A 14,955-nucleotide genomic window follows, 5' to 3' on the forward strand; every position below is an offset into this window, starting at 1 on the left:
GTTTCCTGTGAGGTACGAACTGAATTCTTATATATTATTCTTATACATTGCCGGTCACAGTAGCCGAGCGGTCTAAGGCATGCACTGTCTTCGCTCGCTCGGAAGCCGGGATCGTGGGTTCGAATCCCACTCAGGGCATGGATGTTTGTGTGCGTTTTTCTGTGTTTGTCTACAGGTAGAGGCCTTGCGACGAGCTGATCACTCGCCCAAGAAGTCCTACCAAATGTGTACGATCTAGTAAACTGAAGTGAAACGGAGAGTTTCATGGAGGTAGGCCTAGGCCCAAATTGGGGCTGTAGCGCCATAGGAAAAAAAATACAGTGACACTTGCCGTACATGCTATAAACTCGTGAAACATACGTACTATAATGATTCACTTCAAAAGGAAACGTAACATAATAGTATCGTGCACGACAGGGTCTTCCGATATGAATAAAATGTCCTTTTTTTTTTTTTGCGTTTGTTAATTTCTTTGGCACGACATAAAACCCTGTTTTACTCCAACTTTCCCGTGCCATGGCGTTCGTAAGACACTGCTTGACAACGGCCCCGGCCGGATATTGAGACCTACAGCTCCAGGGAACGGAAGATGTTGACTAGGCACGGCTTAGAATAACAAGCTCCATTGCGTCACATCCTGCCCGTTTTCCATTTGGAGCACGGCTAACGTCGGCTGCTCTCACCGCGAATCTTAGAAGTAGCATGTCAAAAGGTCGTCAGAGGCGGGAAGAAAACAGTTATGCCCATGGGCTTTATACATTTTTTTTTTGTTTAGAATATTTGCTTTCTTCATAATTGCAGCACATGGTTCTTTTCCGTTAACCGGAGTACATTAAAAATCCTTTCCGAAGGTTTTTTAAGCTCTGAAAAGATGGAACAGGTAAAAGTAGCTGATACCTCCACTGTTTATGGTTTGTTCAGAACTAAGATAGGCGTGTTTAATAATCGGGGACATAGTAATTGAAAGATCTACTAAAAGTGAAGTATTTTTTCGATATAAAGAAATTAAAATATTTTAATGGCGTCTTGGCTTTTGACATTTACTGTTACATATTTCCAATTTGCGTTCTCATGTGGTACTGCTTGAGGAACTATCCCCTTTAGTGCATCTAATTTCTACAGTCTCATGTTTCAGACACTACAATAGTGAATAAAGTTGTCCTTGTGCTTAAGCACAACGCCTTGTACCTGTATGGGGAAGTGTGTTCTTAACCTTGGCAGTAGATGGAGGTGAGCGGTCATCTTCACCCCTCGATCACATTATCTACGAGATCATGTGGGTCCCAGAATCAGTCTAGACACTGTGGAAAAGAAAAAAAATCTCTTACACATATCAGGAATTGAAACCCAGTTCCTCAGACTTCCGGCTTATATAGTCTATTGCTATACTGACTTAGCGAGTTTTATTTGAAATTGTCATTCAACAACAAAGTGTGATATGTTTATGAGTGCAGTAGTGGAGTGTCGTGTATACCACAACGGCAGTGCTGTAAAAGTTACTTAGAGTTTGTAGATCGTATGTCTTTCAAACGGCCATTGTAAATTATATTCAGTCCTTGTTCATGAGTAAGCACATATGTATGGTGTTAGTTATTTAGAGAGGGTGGGTTTCCCCATGCACCGCGACCAGTTTGATCTATTGTGCTTCCCTCTATGATATTCTACCAGTCTCTATACCCTACCGATAAATGATGCGTACCATCAGCCCCGCCGAGCAAGCGAGTTCGGCCACTTGCTTAGCGGTATCTATAATTCTTCCCCCATCTATCAGAGGCCTTAGAGACTATTGTTGGGCGGGAAACGTCCTGGAATTTGGCTCAGTGATCCCCTTTGGGGATATGAGGTTCTTTTACGTGCCGTAAAGTTACGACACGGGACTATGTATGGTGTTAGTATAGAAAACTGGTTTTGATACAGGTTTAATGTGCTTAATTCGTAGGTAATAAATTCGGGAAACATAATGAAGATAAAAGAGATGACCAGCTCTTTGATCGATCACATTAATTTTTTTGTTATGATGCTGAAAAAGAATGCAAGTTGTTAAATAGAGTTATATAGAGTTGACTGGAGGTGATTTGTCGTTACACGGTCATTTATAACTGTCTGCTAGCATAACCTGAAGTTTCAGCGCTGTTGTTGCCAAAGCTTCTCAATGGGCACAGTCCTGAGATAATTCAGTTCTTCTCACATGTTTTTGAGCTTGCAAGTGATCACTTCTCTATAATGATTTTTCTGCCATGTTTCCATATGCATTCCTTGTCTCTCCATCCTAGCTACATGTGCAGCCCCTCATGACCTCTTGTTCACTATCCCAATAAATGCATGAAGTGCATTGTTGTGTGATATCCTAAATTCACTTAATCCTTTTCAAGTCTGGATATTTTTGTGGGCACTTTGTTTATGCACACTTGAAATTTATATTTTTCTCTGTCAGTTTAAGTAATCCAGTGTCTTGCTGCTACAAAACAACGGCAAAATTATTCAAAATAGAGACAGTATATTCCACTGAAACGTTTTCTCCTATCTACAACACTGTATTATGTCATAACTCAATACCATGATATGAATTGCTATGTCCAAGAAAACCTCAAATCAGAGTACATTTTCTGAAGAACAATAATAAGTAGAAAATAATGAAGTACATATCATGTTACAAAAAAATTGGGTGGTATGCCCTTAAACATCTGTACATGCAACTTGCACGAACATCCTCTTAAATCTATATTTTGCTTCCTAGTCAGTTAATTCAAATATAAGTAGTTCAGTTGTCAGTGTGTGTACCTGTGTGATTTGTTACTTGTTCATGGTGCCAATTATTTATCGTGAGCTGAGATAGCTCAGTAAGTATAGTGATGGGCTACAGGCTAGAGGGCCAGGGTTTGTTTCTGATGGTGGTAAGAAATTTTTCTCTTCTCCACAGCATTCAGACAGCTCTGGGGCCCACCTGGCCTCCTATACAGTGACAACAAGGGACTTTTCCAAGGGGTAAAGCATCCAGGCCATGAAGCTGACCGCTCACCAACACCTCCTGCTCAGATCAAGAATGGTGGATCTATATCTCCACCTTCCCATTCCTCTTCATGGCCTGGTGCTTAATTGATTAAGCATAGGGACATTTTTTTACCTTAGTTATCTTAATCATTTCTGATTTTAGGCTTTCGCATTGGTTCATTGTTGATGTTTATTCAGCACTTGGACCTTGCACCGTATGGATGTGGGCAGTGTTGCCGACGTTTTGCTGCCTCTATCTTCAGGGTCAAAGTGAGAGGGTTGGTGACTGTTTATATGGTCCAACAGACCCATAAGGGGAAGGATCGGGACTGGTTTCACTGGTACACTGTCTAGTACAATAGGATGGTGAACAAGGAAATGTTATTAAATGGCCCTTATCATGGCCACTGGGTTACGCCAGAAACCATTGGCAATCTCTTGTGAACACCAATAGCTTATGGATCTTTGTGCCATTTGGTAACATGTCTCTTGTCTCTATTGGCCCAACCTTCTCACTTTGACCTTGAAGATGGAGGCAGCATATACCTACGAAGCATTAGGAATGCCTCCCACATTCACACAATGCAAAGACCAAAGAGTAGACTCAGTAGCTTAATCATGTTTAAGACCACACGTCGACTTCATATGCATGTCGTGTGGTATACACTTATGCATGACATTAAAGTGGACATTTATAAACAACCGTAATCATATTGCACAACTAGGTCAATACTTTTGCTGATATGACAGAATTGGAGTTGTGCCCACAAGCAGAACAGGTTGGGTGTGGTGAACTGATTGGTGTATGATTGCATGTATAGAAGTGTTCCACAAGTCAGTGGCCTCCAGAATTAGTAGGCTCTGTTCTGAACTTCCCTTAAAATTATATACCAACGTTGCCTTTTCCCTTATCTTCCACATTTAATTTCAGAAGGACTGCTGGTAGCCATCCAGACGCAATTGTATCTAGTATTCTTGGACATTCAGAGAACCATTCTCAGGTAGAGACATTAGTATCATTAACTAAGATACTTAATCCGTTTTTCAGGTATGCTGCATATCTTGCTATGTGTGTAGGCAAGTGTTACAACATTTGTTTTGAATTTAGAAAGTGTTCAGAATTATTTAAGAGTTCATGTCTAATGACAGCCCCTGTGGTGTAGTGGCCAGCGTTCTGGGCTACAGATCCAGAGGTCCAGGTTAGATTCCCGGCACTACCAGATTTTTCTGAAAAGTAGTGGGTTTTGAATGGGGTCCACTCAGCCTCATGATGATAATTGAGGAGCTCTTTCAAGGAAATAGCGACTCTCCGGTCTAGAATACCGAAATTAACAGCCATGGGGATTCATTGTGCTGACCACGTGACACCCTCTATCCACAAAAGTTGGCACTAAACTTCGCCAACAGGCGGCGGTCACTCTGTCAGTATAGTTCGCTTGCGGACTAAAATCACGGAGTTTGTTTTGTTTTTGTTTGTTCATGTCTAATGTTATCTTCCCATTTTCTTCAAAGTGACTTTCCAGAAGCTTACTCTAAGCCCCTACTCTCACACCGAAAAATAATTTTGCATGCACGCTGCACAAGATCATTGAGAAGTCCCCTCCACCATTAAGGGTTATCAGCCATCTCAGAGCAATGCTGGTGTATAAACAGTATACAGCATTTCAGTGACTTCCTTTGTTTCCATCATCATGGGTTGCTGCTGTGTTGTGTTCAGGCATTATATTTATAAACAAAACTGTTATATGTCCCAGCCTGGACCACATGGAGAACAGTCAGTTCATCATCAGAATTTACTTTGTTTGTCATTCTTCTTTCGGTACAGTGTGTTTTCAAGTTCTCTAGCCTGTTTTTATTACATTTCTGGTCGGATACCATGAAGAGCATAGAGGGACTACTTTATCTCTGTCAACTTTTTCACTGTGTATTAATTTCTCTTTTCCGAAAGTAATTGAATTTAAGGTAAAAATAATGAAAAATGCAATAAAAATGCATTTCCATAGTCCAGTCAATGAAGCGATGCCACAGCAAAAGGCGAAGATTATTTCTTGTGTGGACTGAAGTAGAATGTCACGCTTGTGGATATCTGTTCAACTTCAGTTGAGTATCGCAGTGATAGGGTTAAGTTACCGGGGTGCAGTGGGGTCTCAGTGGCCAAATGAAGAGCACTATAATGTAGAGCTGAACAGTGCATGATGCCCATATGCTTTACAGACCTCAAATTAAGCACATGGCCGCCATGCTCTGACCTGTATCTCAGTGTGAATTGGTTGATTTAGTTTTATGTAAAGAAATGGGAGTATGTAAGTTACATGTAAAATTATTTTCCTGGAAGTAAAACTCTTGTAGAGCAGCATACAGTATTAAGTTTTATGCACCATAGCAGCATATAGTTACACAGTTTAAAATTATGTTTCAGTCACAGAAATCACTGAAGTTTTGTTACCATAAGCCAGTATGAAAGTGCACAATAGTAAGTAATGTAATTTATGTTTGTTACAGAAAATCTTGCCCCAGGAGAATTAAAGAAGCTGCGTAACAAACAGCGTAAACGACTCCGGAAGGCTGAGCTGGAACGTCAGCAGGCAGCCCAGGCCCAGGAAAAGCGAGAGCAGCATAACAAATCGCGGCAGCAGGGCGATGCTGAACCAGATGCTCCACAGCAGGATGAGCTGGTGCCTGAGAAACTTGCCAGGGTATGCACTTATTTACCCACATTTTAAACTAATTCAACCATTTCTAGGGCACAGCCCAAATTGTTGCGCTTTCTGTGGGCATTTCTAACAGGTCACTGTGCACTTATTTGTTGTTAATGTTTTAAATTTTTCTTGTCTCGTTCAATTCCTAAAATGGGCAGAAGGTTTATCTGTTCTCCACAGCGTGCAGACTGGCTCTGGGGCCCACCCAGGGGCACTTTCCCCGGGGGGGGGGTTAAAGCTGCAGGACCATTATTACTATAATGTAGAGCACTGTATAATGCAGATATACAGAATTTTCCTGTTTTGTGTTATGTGGCTTTTAAGCGGCCTCCTTAGTCTAGGGGTAACGTTCCCACCTCAGGACTCAAGGTACGCGGGTTCAAAAACCCGGCGGAGGTCGTGGAATTTTTAAGGGCGGAAAAATTCAGGGAACAAGTCCTCCGGGAGGGACTTTAAGCCGTGGGTCCCGTGTCATAGATTTACGGCACATAAAAGAACCTCATGTCTCTAGGAGACCTCTGAGCAAAATTAGACCAAGTTTCCCGCCCAACTAGTTTCCAATTCCTCCGGTAGATGGGGGAAGTATCAGGTACCACTGCCAGAGGAGGGGCGGCCTCTCTGACAGAAAGGGACTAAAGTATTAGAGACCACTGCCAAGTAGAGGGTAGAAACCTTGCTGGCAGAAAGGGACTGGGAACCCCTGCCAGAGGAGGGACGACCTCGCTGACAGAAAGGGACTAACTCTTAGATACCACTGCCAGTAAGAGGTTGGAACCTCGCTGGCAGAAAGAGGCTGATAGTAAGCACCAGTACCGGTAGGGTATGGAGACAGTAGAAATTAAAGGGGGATGCACAATGGACCAGTAACCGGTCTAAGTGCATGGGGAAACCCACCCCCTCAATACGGAATACGGAAATGTGGGTTTTGAACAGCTCCGGCACATCAGACACACAACAAAAAGTAGGTGCCAGAATTTCTCATGGTGGGGAATGTATTCTGTTTTTAAATGAAAATACATAAAATGTCATAAAGATATTTGTAGGCCAACTGTTTACAATATTATATTTAAGCATCCTGTTGCACTCTATACAATAAATGATACGGGACAGAGTTTGTATCATTATATTTGTAGGTTTTGCACCCTTTTCCTTAAGGGTAAAGATGACCAGACCGTGGTTATGATCTCTCAGTTCATCACCATTGTTGAAAATGTACATATGTAGCATCCTGTACTGCATATTTGACTGTATCATCGATTTCATTGTGTTCTTTAGGTGGAGGATCCACTGGAACAAGCCATCAGATTTCTCCATCCCTTGCAGACTTTGGCTGCAAGGAGAATAGAAACTCATTTAATGGCCTTCGAAATATATTCCAGAAAAAGTAAGATACATTCTTATTCACACGTCTCTTCCACATTGTACCATAAAGTAAGTTATGTATTTCAATGTGAACTGGATATCCAGGAGGCAAATTTAATATTGTGGCATGTAGATCCGTTGCTAGGCAACTACAAGGCAAACAGCAACAAAGGAACAGTGTTATCTGTGCAGTCTGTACATAGATGTCACAAGCAGAGCAGTCAGTCAGTCGAGAGTTGCCATAGCTGAGGCTGGGACATTTTGGAAACCCCAAGGAAAGGGAACATGCACCATTGGCAGCCGTCGCCAGACGACTGCTAAAAGACAGAGCAGGCTGAGAAGACTTAACTGCGTGCTCTAGTGGACTGTAAAGTGTGTCAATTAGTGAAACAGTTGTAATTACCTATAGTCACAGATCTGTAAGAATTCAGTAAACCCCATCACCAATCCACAAACCCATCTGTAATCACTCATACATATGACACTATTTTATTTTTAAATCATAGTCATTATTCAGTGTAAGGATAGACATTAACTTCTCGGACATCAAACAAATTCTTGATGACCGTTATCTTCCGTTTGAGTTCGATATCACAGTGAATTCATGAGCTGTCAGTACTTGGAAATGAAGTGACCACACCCTTTTTAAAAAGCTTAAAATTTTCGTAACAATACAGGGCGTTTCACGACTTTAGGGCATAACTGCAGGAGGTGATTTCCTAGGGCTTTGTGATCAAAAAAGTTCATATAAACATGTGTCCGATTTTGAATGGTTACGGAGTTATGACCGTTTTAAACTCGGAATAGAAGGTAACGATTACTGACAATAAACGGAACAAAATAATAAACCAGCATAATACATGATACATTTAAAGCATAAATGTAAAGTTAACTTCGTGAAATTACCTTTAATTTGAATTTATTGGTGCTTAAAGCTGATTTTCGAAAATGCCACCGCCGGCTGCAACACAGGCTGCCACTTGGTTGTGAACCGCACCGGACATACCAACCCACCACGCCTTAGGTACCTCTCAAGTGTCGAGATAACGAGGACGCTCTGTCTGTAGCTGGCAAAAAAGAGCGACCCACCAGATGACAGATGCGGTTCACACGAAGGCGTGTACGGGAATGAAAAAATGGTCATAACTCCGTAAGCGTCCAAAATTGGACACATGTTTATATGAACTTTTTTGATTACAAAGTCCTAGGAAATCACCTCCTGCAGTTATACCTTAAAGTCATGAAACACCCTGTATATGTTGAGATGTGGATACACATAAAGAATTGAGCTTAAGCATGGAGAGTTCTATCTTAGGGATATAATGGTGTGTAGTCCATTGAAAGTTGATTGACGTTTCAAAAGAACATGTTACCTCTATCTTCTGGGTCGAAGAAGAAGCCAAGCAAGAAACCAGCATGAAACATGTAGCAGTCAGAGGCAGCATTGGTTGCCTTTCAGTAGACCTCCATGGTGTTGTATCCCAGAGGGCAGAACTCTTCATAACCACCGCTGTGAGAACCTCAGATCCTACACAGCACTATATCCCAAAAGACAGAACTCTTCATAATCACCGCCGTGAGAACCTCAGATCCTACACAGCACTGTATCCCAGAAGACAGAAATTTTCATAACCACTGCTGTGAGAACCTCAGATCCTACACAGCACTATATCCCAGAAGACAGAGATAGAACTCCTCATAACCACCGCCGTAAGAACCTCAGATCCTACATAGCGCTTTATCCCAGAAGACAGAACTCTTCATAACCACAGCTGTGAGAACCTCAGATTCTACATAGCGCTATATCCCAGAAAACAGAACTCTTCATAACCACTGCTGTGAGAACTTCAGATCCTGCATAGCACTATATCCCAGAAGATAGAACTCTTCATAACCACCGCTGTGAGAACCTCAGATCCTACACAGCACTATATCCCAGAAGATAGAACTCTTCATAATCACTGCTGTGAGAACCTCAGATCCTACATGAAATTAAACATGTTGGATTTTATGAATGTAAGAAACTGTACAGACATAAATTTCCATTTCTCTAAGTCAAAACATGAAGTTTGATGCAGCATTCTTCCATTATCGTAGTCTCCTTTGTCACAAATTCCCATGGTCAGAAGCTTCTATGGGACACCCACATCCGCACCTCTTTTCCCATTTAAATTTCTCTAGATGTTTATTGTATAACAAATAGGCAAATACTTCCCATAAACACCTGGTATACAATTACATCCCCCCACCAGGGAAACTTATTGACTCATTGGTGTTAAAACTGCATCACACTATAACTTGTGTGCTTTGATGGAAGATCTACTTTTTTCAGTCTTTCTAGTCATGCAGTTTGAAAAGTTATCATAAACTTTGAAATACTTTCATGTTAGGACAGAAGATAATATTCTTCATAGACAACACAATGAGAACCCAGATCGAGAAATATATGTAAATTGTTCCTTTCCTAATTACCTGCTTTCCTAACACACTGTATATTTAGATTTTAAAGGGTTCTAATGATGGTGTTTAATGCTCAGAATTACTGCTTTTTTGGACTTCGTCCATTGTGTGTCCCCCTCACCTGAGGATGGAAACAGATCCCCTTCCTGAAACATTGTGTTCTCTACTTTTTATAAAATACCACCCAGTAATTCTGAGCACACTATATACTGAACATGTTCATGTGTTTGTATGTATTTTTGCAACAGAGAAGCCCCTACTCATGCTGCAGTCAATTAAGAGGGCACATCGCCTGGATCCAAACAGCCCAAAGCTTCATTCTTGTCTCATTCTGTGCCATGGCTACTTGACTCGGTGGCAGGGAAATCTGGACGCAGCAGTGGCAACTGTTCTCAAGCAGGAGATGGAACCTATCTTTCGAGGAAGAGATGCACATCAGATGAATGCAGAGTTCCTAGCAGCAAACTCAAAATCTCTCGAGGCTCTGTTCGAAAGTGAGTGTATAGTTAATAGGAACATCTACAATACACTGGGCTTCATAGCTGTCTCCTTCACCCGTGTATGTTGCATTGGGAAAATTACGAGATCCCTGCAAGCTTTAGTTTCTTTATCCCACTTCCCACCTCTCTGAATCAACTACTCTTAGAACTAAATTTTTTCTCCACTTCCCTTCAAAAGTGGCCATTATTTTCGTATTTACTTTCTCCTGAATTCCTTTTGCCTCCCATTGGTTCACTCAGAATCCTCATTTTTCTTATTATCTGATTTTGGAAAACAATCTGTGAAAGGTCCAATGTTCTTTACATAGTTTTCTTCCCTTCTGTTGGTTTGCAGTCCCAGTCCCTCCTTTCCTTACATCTGTACCATTTTCCTACGCACAGTTTGCTCTTCTACCATGAAGACTGAGGCAGTAGTAGTTACTCTGAAAAGTCAGTAAGTATCTTATCATATGACATGGTGCCACATACCCAAAGACAGTAATCTTCACAAGATCTCTCTCAATTCATAACAGTCCCCATCAGTCCATGACCTGTTTCAGGAGTTATCCATCTTGTCATGTAATCCCACATGACTAATGTCCACTCACTGAATTGGTATGAATATGGCCCCAGATCTGTGATCATCATCTCCAAGAAGTGTTTCAGAGGCATTGGTTTAAGCATATAAGGAAGGCTATCTCTGTAATGGGCCATGAAGGCCCATAGGGTTGTGAGATGTTGAGGCTCCCACATACTTGGCTCACAGATGGCAGTAAGGTTGTCAGCCTTATACGCAGGCCACCCTTTACCTCCAGGAATATTCCTGGTACTCGTTCTGTTAGAGGCTGAGTCGACCCCAGGGCCATATTGCAGCTGGAAAGATTAGGTAAATTGAAAAAATGCATCTTATTGGGATTCGATCCTGCGACCTTCCAGCTTGTAGCATAGTGCCTCAATGAACTATGCTACCACATGGCCCCGGTTTGACATGAATAACTTAAAGAAATTCTTGTCACATAATGAGAAATTATATAATCGATGTTTTAGGTGCTCGAATGATGTATCATCTTGATCCATCAAAACAGGAGACTGCCATAAGTCTGGCCACTACCTTGGACAAAGATATTGAAGGAGTCAATTTACAGGTATGTACTTTATTTGGCCTCCTTATGGTTATGGATTCTGGATATCTCATACAACTATGCTAATGGGGCTCATAAGCTGCTGTTAGGGTTCTAGACAGGGCAAAGGGTAGGGGTTAAATGAAAGATGGTTCCTGTTCCTCCATGTTAGGGGTTGGTGTGATGCAGACACCATCACATCAGAAAACTGTACAATAAGAAACCTCATGATGTACGTACAGCTATGGAATATGTAAGTCACATGACATATCAAACAATTATAAAGATGTTGTCAGTTCTGCATGCTTGTTCTGTTTTTATCCTGTTTTAAGGTGGACAAATGTCAGATGTTAATACTAATATTGAGGATTTGTGGTTATTTACAGAACTGTACAAAAGTTTTTCAAGCTCTGAGGAACGAAGAATTTGGTTCATGTCCAGAACAAGTGGCAGAGTACGAGGCACGTTGTCACGTCCGGTTTCCCTATGCTCAAGTCTTCTGCCCACCCTCCACTTCATGCCATCCCTCCCCCATTGCTGAATCCAATCACATTTCTGATGGGAAAGAGAACTGTGTTAGCAACTGATGTTGGCCTTCCCCAGCTAGGTGGCCCTCACATCATCACTATTTCGCTAGCATGCACAGTTCTGCCCATGTCGGGGACATTGATCTGCAGTGAAGTTCAGGTGAGCCCAAATAGCGGGCAGACTTGACACTGTAGTGAGGTCTTCATGACGAATGAACAAAACAGTGTGAAGTTAAGTGCATGTTGAGTTAATAAACTCTACTTTGCTACAAGCCTAATAATAACTCAAGGAATTTGTATGTACCGATTATAGGTATGAGTTTGATTAACATTGTTCGGTGAGTATTAATGAAATCATATTGAAATTCTGAAGGAACCATAAAAGAATTAGTAAGTGAATGCTGACTGAAATTTTAGATAGGCAGTTACATCATAGATGAACACATAGAACATGGGTCGATGAGAATGTATACTAAAATCAAACATGGTAATGTGATTAAATTTCTGAACTCAATAAGATTTTTTCTCAGCAAGAAGTTCTGTGGATAAATATGTGAGACTTCTGCTACATAATTCTCAAAGCATCATAAGATTCTCTTTGTGATTTCTACATAAGAGAAGGATGTATATCAGAGGAAGTAAAAAAAATGTGTCTCATAGTCAAGTGGTGTGAAGGACTATTTTCGTCTTGAAAAGTCAAAGAAAGTGTAAGTACAGAATTGCAGTCAAAATGATGTTGCTTCTCTTGTTGCCTGAGCTGTACAAAGTGTATCATAATCGACACATGTTAACCACTGAAAGCAGAATTGAAACATTCAGCCATGTAAATGCGTTGGAATGAGTGGCCAAGAAGTAATGGGGATTACCGACAAGAACAGTGGACTCGGATAATGATAACATAGAGCAATGGATGACTATTATGTCCATCTTTTAGGTGATCTTAACTCAGGTCGTTGCTTGTCTTGATAATTTTGCTGTTGTCTTTAGCAGCAGAACAAATGTGGCTGATCATAAATCTTCTCACTGTCAAATTGTTGTTGAGTGACTGAGTGCCTGTCTGTCTGTGTGCTCGTAACTCCCTGCTGGAAATTACCCATCATGACTGAAGTGATGTATGATAACATTTGGTCAGATTGTAACCAAATTGCTACAAAGAAACTGGGAGAATTAAATTTTACTGAGCTCTATCTTGTGGTAAACTTAAAAGCCAGCCATTTTTCTGTTGCTGTATGTGTGCTGTGTTGAAAGTCACAGTATTTTTCATAACTGTTTCCTTGTAAGGAAAGGAGACAAAGTTTGGACCTTGTTATTTCTAGAATGAGTATTCTGTGTAAAAATGTCTTTGGTGGGAGAAATGACTAAGAATTTCTGTATCAGAAATGTCTGTTGAGATATAACCAAACTTTTTGAAATGCTGTTTATTTTTCTATAAACTCTCCTACTCTTGCACCATCATCATATGGGATAGTTGGCTTGAAAGTCTTTCCATAAGGTAGAGTTCTATGGGTCTGACTTGTCAGCTTTGTGTTTAAAAGGGAGCAGTCCATATGTATATTTGCTTTTCTGTCCACTGTTAAGGCAATATGAAGGGGAAGGAAAATGAATAAAAACTGATTGTACCCCAAAGCTTTTTAACAGAAGAATGATAGTAGCAACACCTTGGAGGTGCTTGACCAAATTTTACCAGCAAGCTCCTTTCCTGCTGCTAGTAATTTCTTTTGATTCACAGAGTATCTTATCTGACTTGCTCTGATACCATTGTGATGCAAGTTGGTATTCCACCATAAACTGGATTCATCAAAAATATCTCTGAAAGAAGTTGTGCAGATATTCAGATAATTCCAAGTAATTTCCAGGTGTTGCAGTTCCATAGATGCCCTTGTGTTATGGAAAAAAAAANATATATGTATACAGTAGACTCTCGATTATCCGCGGTAATGGCGGGGAGACTTGGCGCGGATAATCAAAAACATCGGATAAACCGAAGTACACATATACAAGCCAGATATACCGGTATAAATTTAACATCGTTAATTTTTTACACCATAAAACGCTACTTAAGCTTACCTTTTGTGATGCAGGCCAATGGTTCTTCATTATAAAGCTTCTGAAGTACGGTACATAGCCTATTATAGTTGAAACTGTTCTATTGTAGATTTATACACTGAAATACACCTACACTGTAATTTTAACCACACTAATATCCTAATGCCGTAACACGAAAATAATTGAATCTAATACCATTATACAGTACTGTGCACTAAAATAAAGGAAGATGAATGANTTGAGGGATATTTCATTTTGCTGTAGAGAATTGTTGGAATTGGTAGGCAATGCATTGTTTGAAATTTTTTCTAACATTATTATTTATTTGAAATGAATGAAGAGCATAATAGAAAATTGGTTGTAATTAGTGATTTCATTAGATGAATGAATGTCTATACTGAATGGAACTGATTCTGTGAAGAAACTTTATTGGAGACTGAGGTCTATCTTGTATATCTTTTTCTCCATGTTTTTTTAATGAGTGTACATTGTATTTTATTTCCTACTACTAAATAAATGTGTTTCAGGAAATGAAGGTAAGCAAACAGTGTGTTTAATGTCATGGTTAAACAACAAGTAGAAGTGAAGACACCTGGGAACTTTATGGAATTTAAAATGATGGTGAACAATATAAAATGTGAGATGTGAGGTTCTTGTGGTGAGGAATATTAAAATTAAGGTTTTACAGGAGGGGTTACCAAATAGCTTGGTAGGTAGGTAACATTTCAGAGGAACCTGCTGTGTCCATTTCCAATATCTACTAGGTTTGGATGGAGCTCCTGCCTCCATCTTCAGGGTTTACCCAATTCAGAGGAAACTGCTGCCTTCATGTACCCATTTACATGGTATCACATCCCAGATGAACATAATTGTAATTTAAATAGTACCAAATGTTACAGATACAGTATAATTAAAATTCTAAAAATACTTACGTATGTCGTACTGGAAGTCATGAGCAACTTTTTTTTTTGCATGCAACCTGGGAACAGCAGACAAAAGAGAGTATGGTGGTAGGTGGAACCAGCTGTTGTGTTAACCTTGAGTGTCTTGTGACGTAAATAGCTTGCATCACGTGACCAGTATTACTCCTAACAAAATGGCCGACAACGATATGTTGTTTCGCCAGCGTGCTGTCATCGAATTTCTTGTGAAAGAGGAAATCCCTGCTGCAGAAATTCACCAGAGACTTCAGCGTGCTTATGGAAGTGTGTGCATGGGTGCGAGCAGTGTTCGAAGAGGGGTGAAACATTTTAAAGATGGGAACACCAGC

General features: G+C 40.5%; 1 protein-coding gene across 2 annotated transcripts in view; it reads left to right on the forward strand.

Annotated features, from left to right (window-relative positions):
- Window positions 1-13,532, forward strand: part of LOC111872564 (N-alpha-acetyltransferase 15, NatA auxiliary subunit) — a 97,359-nt gene extending 83,827 nt beyond the window's left edge. For both annotated transcript variants that reach the window (XM_023866607.2, XM_023866606.2), the window contains exons 12-16: window positions 5,494-5,687; window positions 6,966-7,074; window positions 9,761-10,006; window positions 11,039-11,136; window positions 11,499-13,532. In XM_023866607.2, the coding sequence (XP_023722375.1) occupies window positions 5,494-5,687; window positions 6,966-7,074; window positions 9,761-10,006; window positions 11,039-11,136; window positions 11,499-11,699 (848 nt within the window). In that variant the 3' untranslated portion in view covers window positions 11,700-13,532. The remainder of the gene's footprint in view (window positions 1-5,493; window positions 5,688-6,965; window positions 7,075-9,760; window positions 10,007-11,038; window positions 11,137-11,498) is intronic.
- The last annotated feature ends 1,423 nt before the right edge of the window (window positions 13,533-14,955 follow it).

Source organism: Cryptotermes secundus, unplaced genomic scaffold (assembly GCF_002891405.2).
Source record: "Cryptotermes secundus unplaced genomic scaffold, Csec_1.0 scaffold1045, whole genome shotgun sequence".
In the NCBI taxonomy this organism is placed as follows: Eukaryota; Metazoa; Arthropoda; class Insecta; order Blattodea; family Kalotermitidae; genus Cryptotermes; species Cryptotermes secundus.